The following is an 18919-nucleotide window of genomic DNA, read 5'->3' on the forward strand; positions in this document are numbered from 1 at the left end:
GTTTGATGTTTATATTAAATTTATTGATATCTTTATTTCATTTTATTTGGATTATTAGTTCAAATGAATTTACTGAATTGTGTCAATCGATAAAGTTTTCAACATTCTCCTATTTCGTTCTTGTAACACTGCAAGTGCAGACGTCAAAATCAGCTGTCAGCTGTCAGATGTCAAAGTCAAACACACATGGGACTCCGAAGCGTTGCGACTTGCGATAATTTGTATTTTTCTTTGATTTCAATGTAAATTTACAAAATGGTGAATAAAGACTGGTCAAAAGTGCAGCCTGGGCTGTCGGCGCCCGTGCTAAACTGTATAAAGAAGCAGGGTTTCGTGTCTATGACGCCTATTCAGGCCGCGGTTATACCCTTAATTTTGTCGTGTAAAGATGTGGTGGCCGAGGCGGTGACAGGGTCGGGCAAGACGCTGGCGTTCGTGGTGCCGCTGCTGGAGATGCTGCTGAAGAAGCAGAAGGAGGCGCCGCTGCGGAAGGACTTTGTTTATGGAGTCATAATAGCACCGACGAGGGAGCTTGCCACACAGATTTTAAAAGTGAGTTAATATATAAGACCGCATTTTAAAATTTTGTTCGTATTTCAATTGTTTAGTTATGTAAAGGGATTTAGTTCATGATGATGTGATTGTATAAAGTAAATAAAACTATAATTATTGACAAAAATCACTCAAACAAAAAAAAACACTCAAAAAACCTCTAACACAGTATCAATATATATTTTATTATCTTACTGAATTCCGTTGTTTAATTTAGTAACTATTAAAATTTCATAATATGTTAATAATAAAATTATGGTTTATGGTTTAAGAATTTATTTCTCCAAAAGAATATTACAATTCACTTACATAGAGAAATACAAACAATCATAATATACATTATTTACATAGTGCACGAATAGCATAAAATATATTCTAAAACAAAACAACTTATTTATTGTTGTAAGAAAAAAGTGGGTACTTAGTGTGAATCGGCAACTGGTAAGCCAAGTACAGTACAGTGAGATTGTCATCGCGCGAGGAGGGGCGAACCGGGTTGTCACACAGACCAGCGTAACTTGACCGAGACATTAATAAAGAGAGCGCGCCAGAGATTAATTAATTATTAATTATATTATGTTCATATTATGAAAATGTATGTAAAATGTACATATTTAATTGTATTGTAGGTCATAGAGTTATTCCTTGAAGAGCCAGAACTCTCCCACGTTACCCGCTGCCTTCTCGTCGGAGGCCGTTCCGTGGACATGGACATAGCCAGTCTGCAGGAAGGAGCGCACATCATAGTCAGCACTCCGGGCCGGTTGGAGGACTTGTTGGCGGAGAGGAAACAGGCTAACTTGGCTGGAAGGCTTAAGGAATTGGTAAAAATCTCTCTGATTATGAAGTGAAACTGTCTCCCAATCCCTCTTAGGACTCTCGTATTAAATTGTAGTAGTAGTAAACTCTTTATTATACAAAATTACATATTAAAAGTAACATACAATTAGTAAGAAGTACAAAGGCGAACTTATCCCTTTGAGGGCCTTTGAATCGCAATCCCTATGTGTTATCCCTTTCATACAAAAACATTAGTCAAAATGGCAGATTAAGACAAATTATTAAGAGCTAACTTAGGCTTGTAGGGTGTTCATGAATAACGCGATAATTAAACTGTGTATAATTCATCAGACTGCTCCATTAAAGTCAGTTTAGAAAAGAGATACCAAATACAGGTTTATAACTGTGAGTGGTTTCCAGGAGTTCCTAGTCCTGGACGAAGCAGACCGTCTCCTGGACCTAGGGTTCTCGTCAGCACTCACCACCATACTGCAATACCTGCCGCGTCAGCGTCGCACTGGACTCTTCTCTGCCACGCAGACCAAGCAGCTGCAGGTATTCAAGAAGAAAACAATGCCATTAGGCGGTTCCACACAGAGCGAGCGAGCGAGCACGTACGTGCGAGGCAATTTCCTCACACACAAACCGGCAAGTGTAGACGTGCCTCGGCCGAGGCGGCGCGTGCGTTTATCTCGCCCGAGCCCGCCGCCTCGGCCGAGGCACGCCTACACTGGCCGGTTAGTGCGTGAGGAAATTGCCTCGCGAGTATGCTCGCTCTGTGTGGACCCGGCTATTATTGGGCTTTCTGGGTATTTTTACTAGTCAAATTATTAGTCACTAAATAATAGACGATTATTCAAAAAGTTTTAAAATAGTACTAGTGTAGTAATAGTCCACAATAATGCTTACAAACTAATCACTTTTCTCAACAACCCTCTCTTATGATTATGAATTTATAACATTAAACAAGGATGTGCCAATTCTTGGAGTCAACCGAGCCGGACCCCAGGCTCCTATGTGAGCCGTGATAAATAAAATGCCAGAAGGGTGTTTGGAAAAAAAAAAATTTAATGTCTCCAAATTTTTTACGAAGGCCATAGCCAAGCTTCCTAAGCTTTCTCGGGCTTGAAAATTAAGCCCTTTTCGTTGGCCAGATTTAATGGAATCTGAAACTCCACGGGTCCTAGTTACAGACCCCTCTTTGAAAACGAAATGTAACTTTCAGGATTTGGTGCGTGCGGGTTTAAGAAACCCGGTGGTGGTGAGCGTCAAGGAAAAATCCACGATATCTACCCCTCTGCTGCTGGAGAACTACTACGTCATCGTGGAACCGCAGGATAAATTCCTTTTTCTTTTAAATTTTATCAGGTGTGTTGGCAGTTAGTTATATGACTTATGTGTGTGGAAAAAAGGACTACACTTTACATTCAAGTAAATTTACATCTATAGGCTAATTTCCTATAAAAAAAAGTATTTCACTGTAGCATCAAATAATAAAAATACGGTGAAAAATCAAGCCTTTGTGCTTTCAACGATATTTAAAAAAAAACCCGGCTGCTTACCTAAACTTTTGAATGGTCTTTTCACTAGCTTTCATTTGATACCCATATTGATATTGCTATGGTAAGAACCCCTCCCTAAAGCACTGCAAGAAGCGCTGGTGGCCTAGCGGTAAGAGCGTGCGACTTGCAATCCGGAGGTCGCGGGTTCAAACCCCGGCTCGTACCAATGAGTTTTCGGAACTTATGTACGAAATATCATTTGATATTTACCAGTCGCTTTTCGGTGAAGGAAAACATCGTGAGGAAACCGGACTAATCCTAACAAGGCCTAGTTTACGCTCTGGGTTGGAAGGTCAGATGGCAGTCGCTTTCGTAAAAACTAGTGCCTACGCCAAATCTTGGGATTAGTTGTCAAGCGGACCCCAGGCTCCCATGAGCCGTGGCAAAATGCCGGGACAACGCGAGGAAGAAGAAGATGGTAAGAACCCCTCCCCCGCCCTTTATCATTTACGCGTGCCCCTTCTCTGATGATAACGTTCCTTATGCACAAGGAACATAAGGACACTTTCCTAAAAAGGTTCCCAATACACATAGAGCATAATGACCCTTCACTGATGGAAAGCCACAATTATAGTTTCTCCGTCCAGAAACCGCAAGATAATAAAAGGCCTGTTCTTCCTCCCGACGTGCGCTTGCGTCGACTACTGGGCGGACGTGCTGCCCGCCTTCCTCCCTGATGTTAAAGTCTTCGCCATACACGGCAAGATGAAGCAGAAGAGGAGTAGGATCCTCGAGAAGTTCAGAGAAAGCGAGGGGACAATACTGTTGTGCACGGATTTATTGGCTAGGTAAGTTTTTAAAATACCTATGAGTTTTCGTGTCCCCGCTTGAACCACATGTGAGACACTGCGTCATGTTAAAATAGACTAACATTCGGCCTTCCTGATATATTTGAAAGTCTTCGCCAGACACGGCAAGATGAAGCAGAAGAGAATTAAGACCCTCGAGAAGTTTCGAAAAAGTAAGAGGACTATTTTACTGTGCATAGATTAATTGACTAACAATAAATAATTATTTAGGTGTTCGTTTCTTTGCTTGAACCTCATGTGAGATACCCATGACCCATGAATCAGAGGACGGGGTCCTCATTCGTAACACTAATGTACTAATGAACAGTCGACCTTACTGCCAGACGTGAATAATTCTCCCTTCTCCCTTGTAATTGCTTAGCTTAAGGTTACCAATGTGTACCTGTGGTGATATGTGCCCTAGAATTTTTTTGTCTACTATTCATTTGAAATATAACATTATATATTTATTTAAACCTTATTTAAACCCCATATTTCAAAAATGGTAAAAAAGGCCAACTCTATAATCTACATAATTAGAAGAGCTTTTCGTATTCTCACTAGGGAATGCAAAAACCGGAGGTTTTTCAAAAACGGTTTTTTCTTCGGTTTTACAAAAAAAAAACAACAATTCTTAAATTCATCGCCATGGAATAAAGAAAAGATTGCTTCACGTGTAAAAACGAATGCTAGTATAGTATATACACGATTTTATCACGAAATTAAAGACAGAATATCTGACTATTTTATTGTATTGTATGGGAATTGTCAAATGACTTAATGTTATTTGTAACTAGGTATAGGAAAAAAAAAAAAAAAACAAAAATGTTTATTTTACTTTCACAATAATCATCTTAAAGTTAGTGATTGGAACCTCCTTTTAAGCTTTAATATAGCTTGTGCCAGGAGGTACCGCTCTTCCTTATCTGAAGAATGTTAACAATATTGTGCTACATTTATGAGTAGATATGTTACGTAAACATCAAATTAATATTTTATTGAAAGCTACATTAAAAATTCTGCAAAGCTATATACAAAGCATACAAAACGTATAAATAAAGAGAAACAGATCAAGATAAAAACTGAAACGTGAAAACGTTAAATCCCTCGTGTGTGTGCGTGTATGTGTGTGTGTGTGTGTGTGTGTGTGTGTGTGTGTGTGTGTGTGTGTGTGTGTGTGTGTGTGTGTGTGTGTGTGTGTGTGTGTGTGTGTGTGTGTGTGTGTGTGTGTGTGTGTGTGTGTGTGTGTGTGTGTGTGTGTGTGTGTGTGTGTGTGTGTGTGTGTGTGTGTGTGTGTGTGTGTGTGTGTGTGTGTGTGTGTGTGTGTGTGTGTGTGTGTGTGTGTGTGTGTGTGTGTGTGTGTGTGTGTGTGTGTGTGTGTGTGTGTGTGTGTGTGTGTGTGTGTGTGTGTGTGTGTGTGTGTGTGTGTGTGTGTGTGTGTGTGTGTGTGTGTGTGTGTGTGTGTGAAAAAGTAAGGAACAAACCAATTTTTTTTGGTTTGTTGGTTAGACACCGATGGGATAGGTCATTTTTTCTTAAATATATGACAATATCAATTTATAATTTAATGTTATTTGTCTTAAATCAAATGGCCCAATCCGAAATCTTACTCTAAGTTTTTCGCTGTCTTCTAGTATATAATCAACTAGTTAATTCGTTTACTGTTACTACCTTCCTTTATAAAATATTTGCTAAGTTATTATGGATTTGTAAAGTAGGAAATAAATGAATCAAGCTAATACAACAATTCACGTCACGTGTTTCTTCTCGAAAAGTCAATTAGAAACTGATGGTGTTAGCTTAAACTGGGCAAACACAGGTAGTCAAGTAATTCCATTCTTTAGGGTCTCAACTACCCTTTCCTATTAGTGCGAAAGAGCCAAAAAAGGTTGTCGGTAAGTCGTTATCATGAACCAACAAAAGACTAAAGCTGTCATTGATATAATTGATTACGTGGAATTTTTCTACAGCGCATCGCATAATAAAATTATAATAAGACCTTTTATACCCATTTTTATATATAAATATAAAAAAGTACTACTATACAATTCGTACACCATCACGGATGTCCTGCCACTGCCAGTACTTAATATTATTTTAATCTTTCGTATTTTTGTATTTTGTACCGTAAAAATTCATTTAGCGTTACAAATTATCAAACTAACACAACACCACATTATTTGATTTGATGTCGATTCAACCGGTTTAGGACCGATTTATACCCTTATATATAATGAATAACACATGCAACTTAGGTAAATAAAAAAACCGAATAAAACCGAAACCGGTTTTTTCATATTCTAAAAACCCGGTTTTGTGTTTCCGTCAAAAAACCGGTTTTAACCGGTTTTTTCGGTTTCGGTTAAAACCGGTTTGCATTCCCTAATTCTCACCACCGAAACGATGCTTAAAATATATAAGACCTACATAAGACCAATTCTGGAATGTGGTTTTCAGATATGGAATCCATACTTCAAAAAAATATTGATATGATCGAGCGAGTGCAGCGTAGATTTACTAAGATTCCCGCGCAGTTAAAGTCACTTTCGTATGAGGAAAGATTGGTCAAGCTGGGCCTGTCAACACTACAAAAAAGGCGTGAACGTGGCGACTTTATCGAGACGTTCAAAATAATTCACGGATACTACGACTGTCCAGAACTAAGTGACCTCTTCACTCGAAATCCAAACACGCGCACAAGAGGACACTATCTTAAACTAGTAACAACAAAGCATAAAACAAATATCAGCAAAAACTTTATTGCAAACCGAATAGTAAATGCCTGGAACAAATTACCCTCTGAAGTTGTGAACTCTTGTAGTGTGAATCAATTTAAAAACAATCTTGACAGACTATCTAAGCAGTGAAATCGTGTAGTGAACTCTGATTTAGACGTACCAGCATCAGCTGCCTGTTTAAAACCAAATAATAATAATAACTTTATTGCACAATAAAAATGGCGGACTTACTAGTCAACCATAGGCCAAAACAAATTCTCGAATGTGGGAACATTCACTGTTTCTTTCAGAGGCCTTGACATCCCGGAAGTAGAATGGGTGCTCCAGTGGGAGCCGCCGACGCAGCCGGCGTCGCTCGTGCACCGCGTGGGGCGCGCGGCGCGCGGCGGCGCGGCGGGCCGCGCGCTGCTGCCCCTGCTGCCCGCGGAGGACACTTACGTGCCGTTCATAGCGGCCAACCAGAAGGTCGAGCTGAAGGATTGGCGAGGGTCCGGGGATGAGATTAAGATTACACAGAAACTTAGAGATAAGGTTAGTAGTAGTAGGAAAACATTACACACAGAATACAATAAATGTGTCCAAGAGCGAAGTTATTATTTATTATTTGCAGGTTTATTAAACCTTTTTCTTATTCTATAGTTTGTTAAATCTGTCTCGAAGGTTAAATAACACTAGAATACCACGGACACTTCTTAATAAATTTAGATTTGAATGTTTATAGATATATGAGTTTAACTTACGAACATTTTGACATTGAATAGGAATCTATAACCAGAGCATTCAATCGTAATTATTCAAAGCCAAAGTTGTTAAGGTCTGAATGTATTCTGAACTTCTGAACCCAAGACTTTCACATCTGAATGTATTCAGGACCATAGTCAATCATGTTCTATGGATCTTCCATGACTTCCATATCACAATGGGAGATCCCACACCTGGAATTAGCACTCCTGCCCACTGAGGACGATTATGCACCGTTCATAACGCCTATCAGAAGGTCGAGTTGAATATTGACGGGGCTCCAAGGATGAGATTAAAATTGAGACATTAGGTCAATTTTCTTTCTGCTGACTGTTACGTATTTTATAAAATCTTGAATTACTCTGAATAAACTTTGATCTGAAACTCACGATAACAGATTTCTCTGTGATAAAATTAATTTTCGTGACCAGAGACGTTCTTAAAATCATTTCATTTCGTACATGTTTTTCAACTTCTCCTTCAATAGTAATTGATGTTAACGTGATAAGGAAGGTTTTTTCCAGGTGACGTCGATTCTCCACGAGCACCAAAAACGAGACCGCGCCATTTTGGACAAAGGTCAACGAGCTTTTGTATCACACATGCGGGCCTACAGCAAACATGAATGCAACTTACTTCTACAGTTCAAGCAATTACCTCTAGGTACGAACTAACATTTAATTATATAGATTAGATTAGATTAGATGATTTATTTCATGAAAGACAATTACATAATAAATTTGCATTGATGTCAAAAATATAAGAATTTCTATCATGATCGTCAAAATAAAATAAAAATGAAAATAATAACAATACTAATGAAATAAAATTATAGCTCCAATAAGGATTGTCAATACAATTAGAATAACAGTAAGTAGGTAAATACTTACAAAATCCAAAATATAAATTTACAATGTCAAAACTTACGAAAATACGAGAACAATAAAAATAAAAACGATAAATTAATTTATGTTTAGATGTAAGATGTTTAATTTACTTTCAGTCCTCTTCGGTGGGATGTTATTTAATCTATTATTCGGTATGGTTTCGTCGTGGGCGTAGAAAGGGATGCCATTCAGAAACGCTAACGTTCACGGGCCAAGCCGAGGCCGAAAGGAAATTGTCGTACACTGCCGCTGGTATTCCAATTTTGAAAGAATTGTATGAATCATGTTTTGATTTTATTTGATCGACGGTGTATCGTAGGTCGGCCTGGATGGTTTTCAGGTGTGAGATAATGTCTTCTGGGGTAGTGTTTTTCTCGAAAAAGCACCCATGGAGATATTTTAACACTTCCACACCTTTTAGGCCGGTGTTGATTGCAGTCCCCTTTATTATGTTGGGCTTGAGGCTGCGGCGGCGCTGTTTGTGATGCACAGTCTTCCACTCATTTTCGCATATTTCATTGCTTTCGTCAGAGTTCTGGCCGTTGTCAACGTCATTTTTTGCTGATTCAATTATCTGAGGTTGATTTCTTTGTTCTTGAGTCGTTGATTCGTCATTGTGTTTTTCGGTTTGTGATTTTAAATGTGACGTCGTGGCGGTCGGTTTGCGCGAGGGAACTTGCTTATTTGGTCGGGTAATACGGCGCTGTTGGCTGTGTGCAATGATCTCTCTCGTGCGCGCTGCGGTGACTCGCTTCGGGCGCGCTGGAACCTGCGCGAGAGCGGGACGGCTAGTGGGAGTTGATGCGCAGCTTGACACAGCCGGTGTTGTAGTTACACTGTTATCGCTTAACCCGGCTAAATTTTTTACGCTGTTTGTTTTGTTAGTGGAGATAACGGATTTCAATTCCCGTATTTCACTCGATATTTCGTCGAATTTTTTAACTAACCGATTAATTTCACTTTTCAACGGTTCTATAGCTTCTATGATAGCATTTTTGACAATTTCACTGTCCACTTTAGGCATATTGTATTATTAATTTCACAAATTAGCTTGAGCACGATAATGACGCGTTCAGAGTGCGGCTATAATACATTTTAATAATAAAAGAACACAAATAATATCTCCCAATAAGAATCGTCAACACACAACAATATAAAAAAAAACAATGAAATAGTATCTCCCAATAAGGATCATCTGTATGATAAAGAAAACAATGTCAATAAATAAAAACAATAAGAATAAAAACTATTTCTGAATCAAAATGTCAATTCCATGAACTCATTTACTGAGCACAGAGGGTTTTCCAACAAAAGGTTTCTCAATTTACGTCTAAATATTTCGTCGCATTGCTCGTTTCTTATCTCGGCAGGTAGGTGCTCGAAATATATATCGACCATGTTTCGCAGCTATACGGTTTCCATAGTAAACCAGTCAATTGTAACATCGTAATCGGTTGTTAACATTGTATTGTATCGCACACGAGGACAGCCTGCTCCCGTGGTTCAAGCAATTACCTCTACCACTGGAGCTTTTGTGCCACAAGGGCGTCGCTAGTCGATGGACCAGTTGATTTCGCCACTTTTTGATATTTAACACATAGCAGTGAAAGAATAACGATCAAAGTCAAATAGCGTTCTATAAGTTATAATCATGTGTCGAAAGATGGCAGTAAATTTACTGTGGCTACAAAGTTTTCTTTAACAATCTACCTCAATTTCAAATTCTCTTTGCTCTTCAATAAACCGTAGGTGTTTTAAAACATTTTGATAATATATTTAATTTCAGTCTTACTACATTACTACAGATTTCAGATTTCAGGTGATTAATGATAATGTACATCTCATTTACATGTCAATCAATAATAAAAAATAAAATTATTAAGCTAATAATACATCACGTGAAATTGAATACACATTCACACTTGCATTCAGCAAGTGCAAGTGCTGCGCAGCAAGATGTTGATACAATTCCTCGCCAGTCTGCCTGTGACCACGAGCGTAACGTTCGAAACGTCAGGCCATATAATAAACGTAAGTTTACGCGATTAAGTACCGTATTCGTTTTAAAACTATGAACGAAAATCGTGTTGGTTTGGATACACATTGTTACATTATTTTTATTTACAGGGTTAGAATAGTGTTAGGATCACTGATCTGTTTGCCGAAACTCATTTGCATCGCAGCACGCAAGGTTAATAAGGAGTGCCTTCAGTCCTTTTGTAAATGAGGCAATACTATCCTGTCTCTTTATGTGTTCAGGAACACAGTTGAAATATTTAGTTTACCTGTCTGTCAGTATCTAAATAACGGATTGTTTTTGCCCTTCATAACGCCACCTTCTTATTCATTTGGTTCCAGGGCACATAGCGACGAGTTACGGTCTCCTCAAGCTCCCTCTCATGCCGGAACTCAAGCAGGAACACAAAGACCAGTTCGTAGGCCCCAAGGAAGAAGTCGACCTCAACAGCATACCCTACAAGGATAAGCAGAAGGAAACCAGCCGGCTGCAGAAGTTAGAGGAGTATAAGAAGACAGGGGTCTGGCCGAGTAAAAAGAAAAAGAAAATGGTTAGTTACTAATCTTAGTACAGTAGTCATTTAACCAGTTTTATCCTCTCATCGCAGCAGTGACTTTCTGACAAGTTTAAACCCTTTGAACGCCAGACGGCGAAGGAATATGCCGTGCCCCGGACGTCAGGCGATCGCGATTATTTAACGGCCGATATTCTATTTTTACGTCGCTATAGCATGCTTGAACGTTGTAGAAACAATAAAGTTATGTTCACAATATTTTAGCTTGGTAATCGTTCTTTATTAGGTGTACTGATATTTCTAAAAACATATCGTATCATAAGTAAATGATTTTTCCGTGAACCCTTTTTTTCGATTTATAATGCGCATAAACTCCCTTATTATGCAACGCTTAGACATGAAACTGTAATCAATAGTGAATAATGATCAAACACTACAATTAGGTCTGCCAATTTTTCAATTATATAGTTTTTGAGAAATCGATACTGTTTCGACCACTTTAGACAAATAAACGCACAAACACACATGCATGTCGCCGTAAGACTAATATCGAATATATCGATGCCTATTTATGTAAGCCAGTTCAGTTGCAAATAAACCATCGCTGTGACAGTACGCAAAATGTTTTAAATTTATTGAGCATCCAATACCGAACCTTATAGCTATCGAAACATGGTCCATAATCGAACCGGATGCGAATCGAAAGAATAATAAGATAATCACAGGTCAGCGAGCGCGGCGATACCTGGATCGAGTGCGAAGTGCAGTTGTTTACTTAAAAACATTAATATTCTCAGCTATGCGGCGGTGAAATTATTATCGTCGTGAGTTATAAAAGTGAATAACTTTGTTGTTTTGGGACTTATAACGTTATTTGTTGTTAATCGACATGGCTACACCATCAATAGACGAAGTTTCGGTGCAATTAGAAGACATATATAACAGTATCAAGAAAGCGGAAATTAATTACAAAAAATGCCCCAAGGAGAGGCTAACCCTTGGTTACGTAAAGGTGCGCATGCAATATATTGACGAGTATTGGTCATCATTCAAGCAATTACATTCCGAGTTACTAAAAATATCAACTACGGAACAAAGGCAATCTCTGTTATACTTCGTTGAGAATTATTACGATAAATGTGAAGAAAAATACTTGAATCTAAAAACTACGCTTCAGGACCTGTTGGACTTTAACACACCTACACCGGCTGGCACGCCCATGAATACTTCATCAGTTTCTGGAGATATTAAGACAGTAATGGATGTGAAATTACCTCGTTTAGAATTACCGAAATTTTCTGGTCTTTATGAAGAATGGCAGGCATTTGAAGATATTTTTACATCAATAATTCACAACAACCAGTCATTGAGTGACGTGCAGCGGTTTTACTACCTAAAGTCTTGTTTAATCGGAGAAGCCAGCACAACCTTGAAGCATTATAAGGTCGTGGAGAAAAATTACAGACCCGCTTGGGATACATTGAAGAAACGTTACAGTCATAAACGTCTTGTGGTCAATGCAATTCTCAAAAGGCTGTTTTCATCAAAAAAAATGTTGAGTCAATCTCCTAGCCTATTGAAAACATTAGTTGATAATATGAAAGAGTGCCTTCACAGCTTTAAAGGTCTGTCGATTAACACTGATGCTTGGGACCCCTTGCTTATATTCTTAGCGACTCAAAAATTGGACCCAGAGAGCCACAAACAATGGGAAGAGCACGTGAGCCTGCAAGAGACTGGGGATCTGCCTACGATAAATGAATTGTTTCACTTTTTGGAGAATAAAATACATACATTGGAATTAACGTCTGCAGCGTCGTCGCAAGCCAAAACTGTTAAAGAACGATCATTTCACGCCAGTGCTACATCCGAAAAAAATTGTCTTTTCTGTCAAGATGCTCATGCCTTATGCCATTGCAAGCAATTTGGAAAATTGGATCCTAGCGAAAGAAGCGAATTTGCTAAGAATCAAAAATTGTGCTATAATTGTCTTCTACCAGGGCACTCAGTGCTGTTCTGTAAACTAAATGTATCCTGCAAGGTCTGCCATCGTCGACACCATTCACTCCTCCATCAAAGTAGCTATCGAGGAGCGACGCCAGCAGCTGAAGAGAATAAGACAACTGACGTTTCTGCACATGCCAAAATGGAAGAAGTCGACGACGGGAGCCAAAACGACGATGAAAGGTTAGAAGATATTGCAGCCAATTTTGCAGCAGATGAATCAGCTGGGCTATTGGCTACGGCTATAGTACCGGTACGAGATACGACTGGAAGGGTGATCCTGCTGCGAGCGTTGGTGGATAAAGGATCACAAGCGACGTTTATCACTGAAAGGGCAGCTCAACTATTTAAAGTGAAGAGGGAGTATATTAGAGGGAGAATTACAGGCGTTGGCGACACAAATACAAGGGTTAATCATACCGTCCGATTAGATGTTCTTTCACGATATGAGAATAAATTCAACCTCAATGTAAAGATGTATGTCATGCCTACGCGAGTGACAAAGGTGCTGCCATCCAAAAGGGTACCTATAAATGAAGAATCCGGTGATTGGGCGCATTTGAAAGATCTCCCTCTAGCAGATCCCACATTTAACAAACCTGGAAGAATAGATTTGCTTCTAGGAGTGAAAGTGTACTCACGAATCTTAAAGGAAAAACTAATCAAAGGTCCACCAGGAAAGCCGATTGCTCAACTTACTAGCCTGGGTTGGATTATCTTCGGAGAAATTGATGAATCAAACTCTCAAGATGATGTAATAGCAATGCATCATCAGTTAGACCTGGATAATATGGTGAAAAACATGTGGGAGTTAGAAGCACCTTTTAAACGAGCATATACAGCAGACGAAAGACTCTGTGAAGAAATATACGAAACCCTTCACTCCAGAACTGAAGATGGGAGGTATATTGTGAAGCTACCTATGAGAAATAAACAGCCTCAAGCAACACAAGGTGATACCAGAAGCATAGCTATGAAACGACTTAAGCAGTTAGAATCACGTTTCGATAGGATGCCTCCGTTGAAAACTGAATATACCAGAGTGCTTGAGGAGTACCTAGCCATGAACCATATGGAAGAAGTTCCAGAAGAGGAAATAGAAGATCCAGCTGTCTATCTATCTCATCATGCTATAATTAGAGAGGAAAAAGAGACAACGAAATATAGAATTGTATTTGACGCGTCAGCCAAGGGTTCCAATAACAAATCATTAAACGATGATTTATTAGTCGGACCCCAGCTACAAGAAGACTTGCGAAACATTATCATGCGTTGGAGGATGAGAAAGGTATGCTATGTAGCCGATGTGGAGAAAATGTACCGTCAAATACTGGTAACCAAAGCTGACACCAACTATCAAAGACTTCTATGGCGTAATAATCCAAAAGAAGAAGTTAAAGATTATCGCCTGCTTCGAGTTACCTTTGGAACAGCATCGGCCCCTTATTTAGCCGTCAAGACGCTTCATCAGATAGCTATGGATGAAGGCAAGGACCAACCTAATGCGGCACGAGTCATTAAGGAGGACTTCTATATGGATGATTTGATATCAGGGAATGACACCGTAGACGAGGCCATAACCACAGCACGGGAAGTAAAGAGCATACTACAACGAGGAGGTTTTCACTTACAAAAATGGACATCAAACGAACGAGAGTTCTTGGAGCAAATTGAAGCGTCGCAACGAAGCTCGCGAGTTAAGATGGATATCAAATTAGATGGAACGATTCAAGCATTAGGACTATCCTGGAATGTGGGCAACGACACCTTTCAATATACATTAGAGCTACCCGACATTCCTGAAATTGTAACCAAACGAAACATACTCGCTCAAGTACAAAGACTATTTGATCCTCTTGGGTGGTTGGCTCCTGCAATTCTACCAGCTAAAAGTTTACTGCAACAGTTATGGCTTCAAGGTATTAGCTGGGATGAGGAGGTCAGTGCTGATTTTAAGCAAAAATGGATAAACTTACGTCAAAGTTTTGATTACCTCCGCGACATCGAAGTAGAGCGATGGTTATATACGACTCAAAGTAACTTGCAAGCAGTTTCCGTGCACGGGTTTTGTGATGCATCCACAAAAGCATATGGAGCTGTAGCTTACCTCAGAGTTGAGACAGAAGGAGAAATACGAACTGGAATAATTGCTGCCAAAACACGCGTCGCACCTGTGAAACCAGTCTCTCTTCCAAAACTGGAACTGTGTGCTGCGGTACTCCTCTCTAGACTACTCAAACAAGTAAAAGAAGCAATGAGAATACCCGATACTCACTTATATGCCTGGACAGATTCTTCCGTAGTGCTATCATGGCTATTAGGTGACCCTGGAAGGTGGAACGTATTTGTTTGCAATCGAGTCGTCGAGATATTAGACAACATTGGCAATCAAAGGTGGTACCATGTTGCCTCTGAAGATAACCCAGCAGACATCGCGAGTAGAGGGACAACCCTTCAACTACTAGCACAAGATCAAAAATGGTGGAAAGGCCCGAAGTGGCTGCAGACTGACGACATTCCATATAGAAGACCTGAAATAAAAGAAACAGAATTAGAAAGAAAGAGAAATATACAAGTAAACGTGAATATAGAAAGTGAAGAGCCTGGAATTAAATTTGAAGAGTTTGATACATTGTCAGAGCTTTTGAAGACGATTGTTTATAGCTTGCGATTCCTTAACAGTAAGAAGACCCCTGAAAATATACAAAAGGAATTAACAACTACAGAACTAGAAAATGCTTTAATAAGATGTGTAAAAATAGTACAAAGAAGAGAGTTTGGTGCGGAGCTAGACAACCTAATGAAAGGCAAGGATGTAAAAAGGGAAAGCACAATAAAAGGGTTGAATCCTTACCTTGATGAGAAAAATGTTCTCAGGGTAGGCGGAAGACTTAGGAATGCTGACATTCCTGAAGAAAGAAAACATCCTATTATCCTGAGTAGTAGGAATGCGTTAACACTGTTAATAATAGCAGATGCTCACCAGAAAACTCTGCATGGCACGATGCCGTTAATGTTTGTCTATCTACGTTCAAAATACTGGATCCTCAGAGTTAAAAACGCCATTAAAGCATATATTCACAAATGTGTTGTCTGCGCTAGACAAAGAGCGATTACACGAACGCAGATTATGGGAGACCTACCTAAAGTTCGCATTACGCAAGCCCGACCATTCTTACACAGCGGAGTAGATTTTGCTGGGCCAATTCAAGTTTTGATGTCAAGAGGCAGGGGAGCAAAATCTAATAAGGCCTATATCGCAATCTTTGTCTGCATGGTCGTCAAATGCATTCATCTCGAACTGGTTGGCGATATGACCTCAGAATCCTTCATAGGAGCCTTCAAGCGTTTTGTTGCCCGGCGAGGAAGATGCACGCACCTATGGAGTGACCAAGGGCGCAACTTTGTCGGCGCCGATAAGGACTTGACCATAGCATGGACAGAATCAAATTTACAACTCCCAGAGCGGTTAAGTAGCATACTTGCTGACGATGGAACGCAATGGCACTTCATACCTCCATATAGCCCAAACTTTGGAGGTCTGTGGGAGGCCGGCGTTAAGTCAGTAAAGTTCCATTTAAAAAGAATACTCACCGCCAATCTTACCTTTGAAGAGTTAAGCACGACGTTATGTGAGATTGAAGCGTGTTTGAACAGTCGGCCTTTGATTCCTGTGGATACCACCGACCCCGATGTCGAAGTTCTCACGCCTGGACATTTCCTCATCGGCGAGGCGCCAGTTACAATACCTAACCCGGATTTACGAGAGATCAATACCAACAGGTTATCACGGTGGCAATTCACCCAAAAACTCGTTAGAGACTTCTGGCATAAGTGGCAAAATGAATATCTCTCCCGTCTTCAAGAAAGGCCAAAGTGGTTGAAACGAGAACGTGAATTCGAACTCGGAGATATTGTACTGATAAAGGACGATCAACTTCCACCAGGAAAATGGTCACTTGGAAGGGTGCTAGACAAGCACCCAGGTCCGGATGGCGTGACTCGTGTTTATAGTGTGCGGTGTCGTGGGGATGTTACCAAACGTTCCGTGTCAAAATTGTGTGAACTGCCTGTTAATACTAATGAACAATAATTGTGATTTTGCATTATTTGTTGCATGATTGTATTGTGTTATGTATCAAAAATGCCCTTGAGTCTTTTCTTTACAGAAATTTTAAGTAATTTCTCATATAAGAATTGAACGAATCTCACTAATTATAATTATTAGTTCTTTTTGGCTGCTGGTTATGTATTCCGCTGGGCTTTTGATGTGTTCTTACCTTTTATTATCTTATAAATTTGTAAGAGCCAACATGCATGTGCATGTAAGTGACTATTAGTGCGACTTAGTTGTAATATTAATTGACGCCTTCAACAAATAACAAAGTAATCGTCTTTGATTATGCCTGAGTGAAAAAAAAAAATTTTTTTTTGGTAGGCGGCATGTTTCGACCACTTTAGACAAATAAACGCACAAACACACATGCATGTCGCCGTAAGACTAATATCGAATATATCGATGCCTATTTATGTAAGCCAGTTCAGTTGCAAATAAACCATCGCTGTGACAGTACGCAAAATGTTTTAAATTTATTGAGCATCCAATACCGAACCTTATAGCTATCGAAACAGATACTATTCTAGTTCGTGCGTTGCCACGGCGCGCGGCCACGCGGGGCAGCCGCCGCTTGGCCGTCTGACGTGGAGACTGTAGCACTCGACGTAAACCGCGCACAGTTATTCTCTGTGAATTGATCGTACGATTTTGAGTTTTCAGTGATAGGACACTGTTTATTTAAGTTTAAAGTGAGCGAGTGAGTGTTAAGTGAGCGAACGGACGCAATGATTTGTTTGCTTGTGCAAATTGACCCTGCCTATGAACTATGTGTGTGCTTAGGCGTCTATTTATGGCGCATTTATTAGGCCGTTTTTAGCGCTTTTTAAAGCAACCTAGTTCCTATAAAACAAGTTTATTTTAAAAGCAAAACGTACAAACACAGATAAAGTCAGCGTCAAATAGATAGTTACGGCCAAATATATCTTAACACACCCTTATTACCTTAGAAATAAGGATGTGTTTCGATATATTTGGTCACTTTAGCCGTCACTATCTATTTGACGCTGACTGTACTGGTAATATTGAACTCGTATCACAAAATTATTCATGAAAATGTCGAGAACGTTTGTATGGATAATTAGCCACGAATGTTTCCTCATAAGCGTGCGAATCCATTAAATAACTTACCTAGTTACTTATTGTTGTAGTGTTGTTGCACTAAAGTAAACTGCATAGTAAACTGTATGTATAGCAAATATGTTTTATTTTTAGGTTAATACGCAACCCTGGGAACAAGCAAAACAGAACAAACAAGAGAAGAAAGAACGACGAAAAAAGCGCAAAGTGGAGAAGCAAGAAGGCAAAAAAGGCAAGAAGCGGCGAGCAGTGACGCAGGAGGAACTTGACGAACTCGCGGCTGATGTGGCGCTCATGAAGAAACTAAAGAAACGGAAGATCACCAAAGAACAGTTTGATGAACAATTCGATGGAGATAAATAAATGTGCAATATAATGTGCGTTTTGTTTTCATATTTATATTTTTCCCTAGAATTCAATTCATTCTTCTAGAAACCGCTATGGGAAATTACATCTATACCAGTGATGGGCAAACTTTCTACATGGGGGGCCAGCAAGTTTAGGAAAATTAAGAAGTGGGCCAGAATTGCAGCAATAATGTATTTTGATGTGCGGTTATCGTGGACCAACACCATATCCTAATTATTTCATAGGAGCGGCGGCGGGCCGAATAAAATCCTTTCGCGGGCTGTGTTGGCCCGCGTGCCGTACTTTGCCTACCACTGATCTATACTCTGTATCTTTAGGTATTTAAATAAAAGTAAATAAACAATTTGTAAATTTTCGGGTAGTTATTTATTTATTGGTTAACCAACCAAATATTTGGAATTAGTTGATAGTACAGTTTTTCTTGGTATAACTTTAGATTCTAAACTCCAGTGGGGTCCCCATATTGCTACTCTTTCGAATAGACTGAGTTCTGCAGCTTTTGCAGTAAGCAAAATCCGTCAGTTAACTGATGTCAAAACAGCTCGATTAGTATATTTTAGTTACTTCCATAGCATTATGTCATATGGTATTTTACTGTGGGGTGGTGCTTCAGAGGTAAATACCATTTTTGTTCTGTAGAAGAGGGCTATTCGAGCAATATATAAAATGAACCATAGAGACTCACTGAGAGATAAATTTAAGGAAATTGACATGATGACAGTGCACTGTCAATACATTTATGAGAATATTCTGTATGTGCATAAAAATATTGC

The 18919-nt window shown here is 39.4% G+C and overlaps 2 protein-coding genes across 2 annotated transcripts; both read left to right on the top strand.

The window, feature by feature from the left end:
• Positions 1-17: 17 nt before the first annotated feature.
• LOC133529133 (probable ATP-dependent RNA helicase DDX55 homolog) lies at positions 18-18157 on the top strand. Its single transcript, XM_061866768.1, has 9 exons — positions 18-552; positions 1182-1376; positions 1753-1887; positions 2558-2700; positions 3482-3682; positions 6711-6951; positions 7686-7824; positions 10407-10615; positions 17913-18157. Exons 1-9 carry the CDS (start codon positions 256-258, stop codon positions 18138-18140), a joined length of 1788 nt encoding a protein of 595 aa, XP_061722752.1. The 5' UTR covers positions 18-255; the 3' UTR covers positions 18141-18157.
• Positions 11072-17156, top strand: LOC133529132 (uncharacterized). Its single transcript, XM_061866766.1, has one exon. It carries the CDS (start codon positions 11469-11471, stop codon positions 16674-16676), a length of 5208 nt encoding a protein of 1735 aa, XP_061722750.1. The 5' UTR covers positions 11072-11468; the 3' UTR covers positions 16677-17156.
• Positions 18158-18919: the final 762 nt, after the last annotated feature.

Source organism: Cydia pomonella, chromosome 20 (genome assembly GCF_033807575.1).
Source record: "Cydia pomonella isolate Wapato2018A chromosome 20, ilCydPomo1, whole genome shotgun sequence".
Lineage (NCBI taxonomy): Eukaryota > Metazoa > Arthropoda > Insecta > Lepidoptera > Tortricidae > Cydia > Cydia pomonella.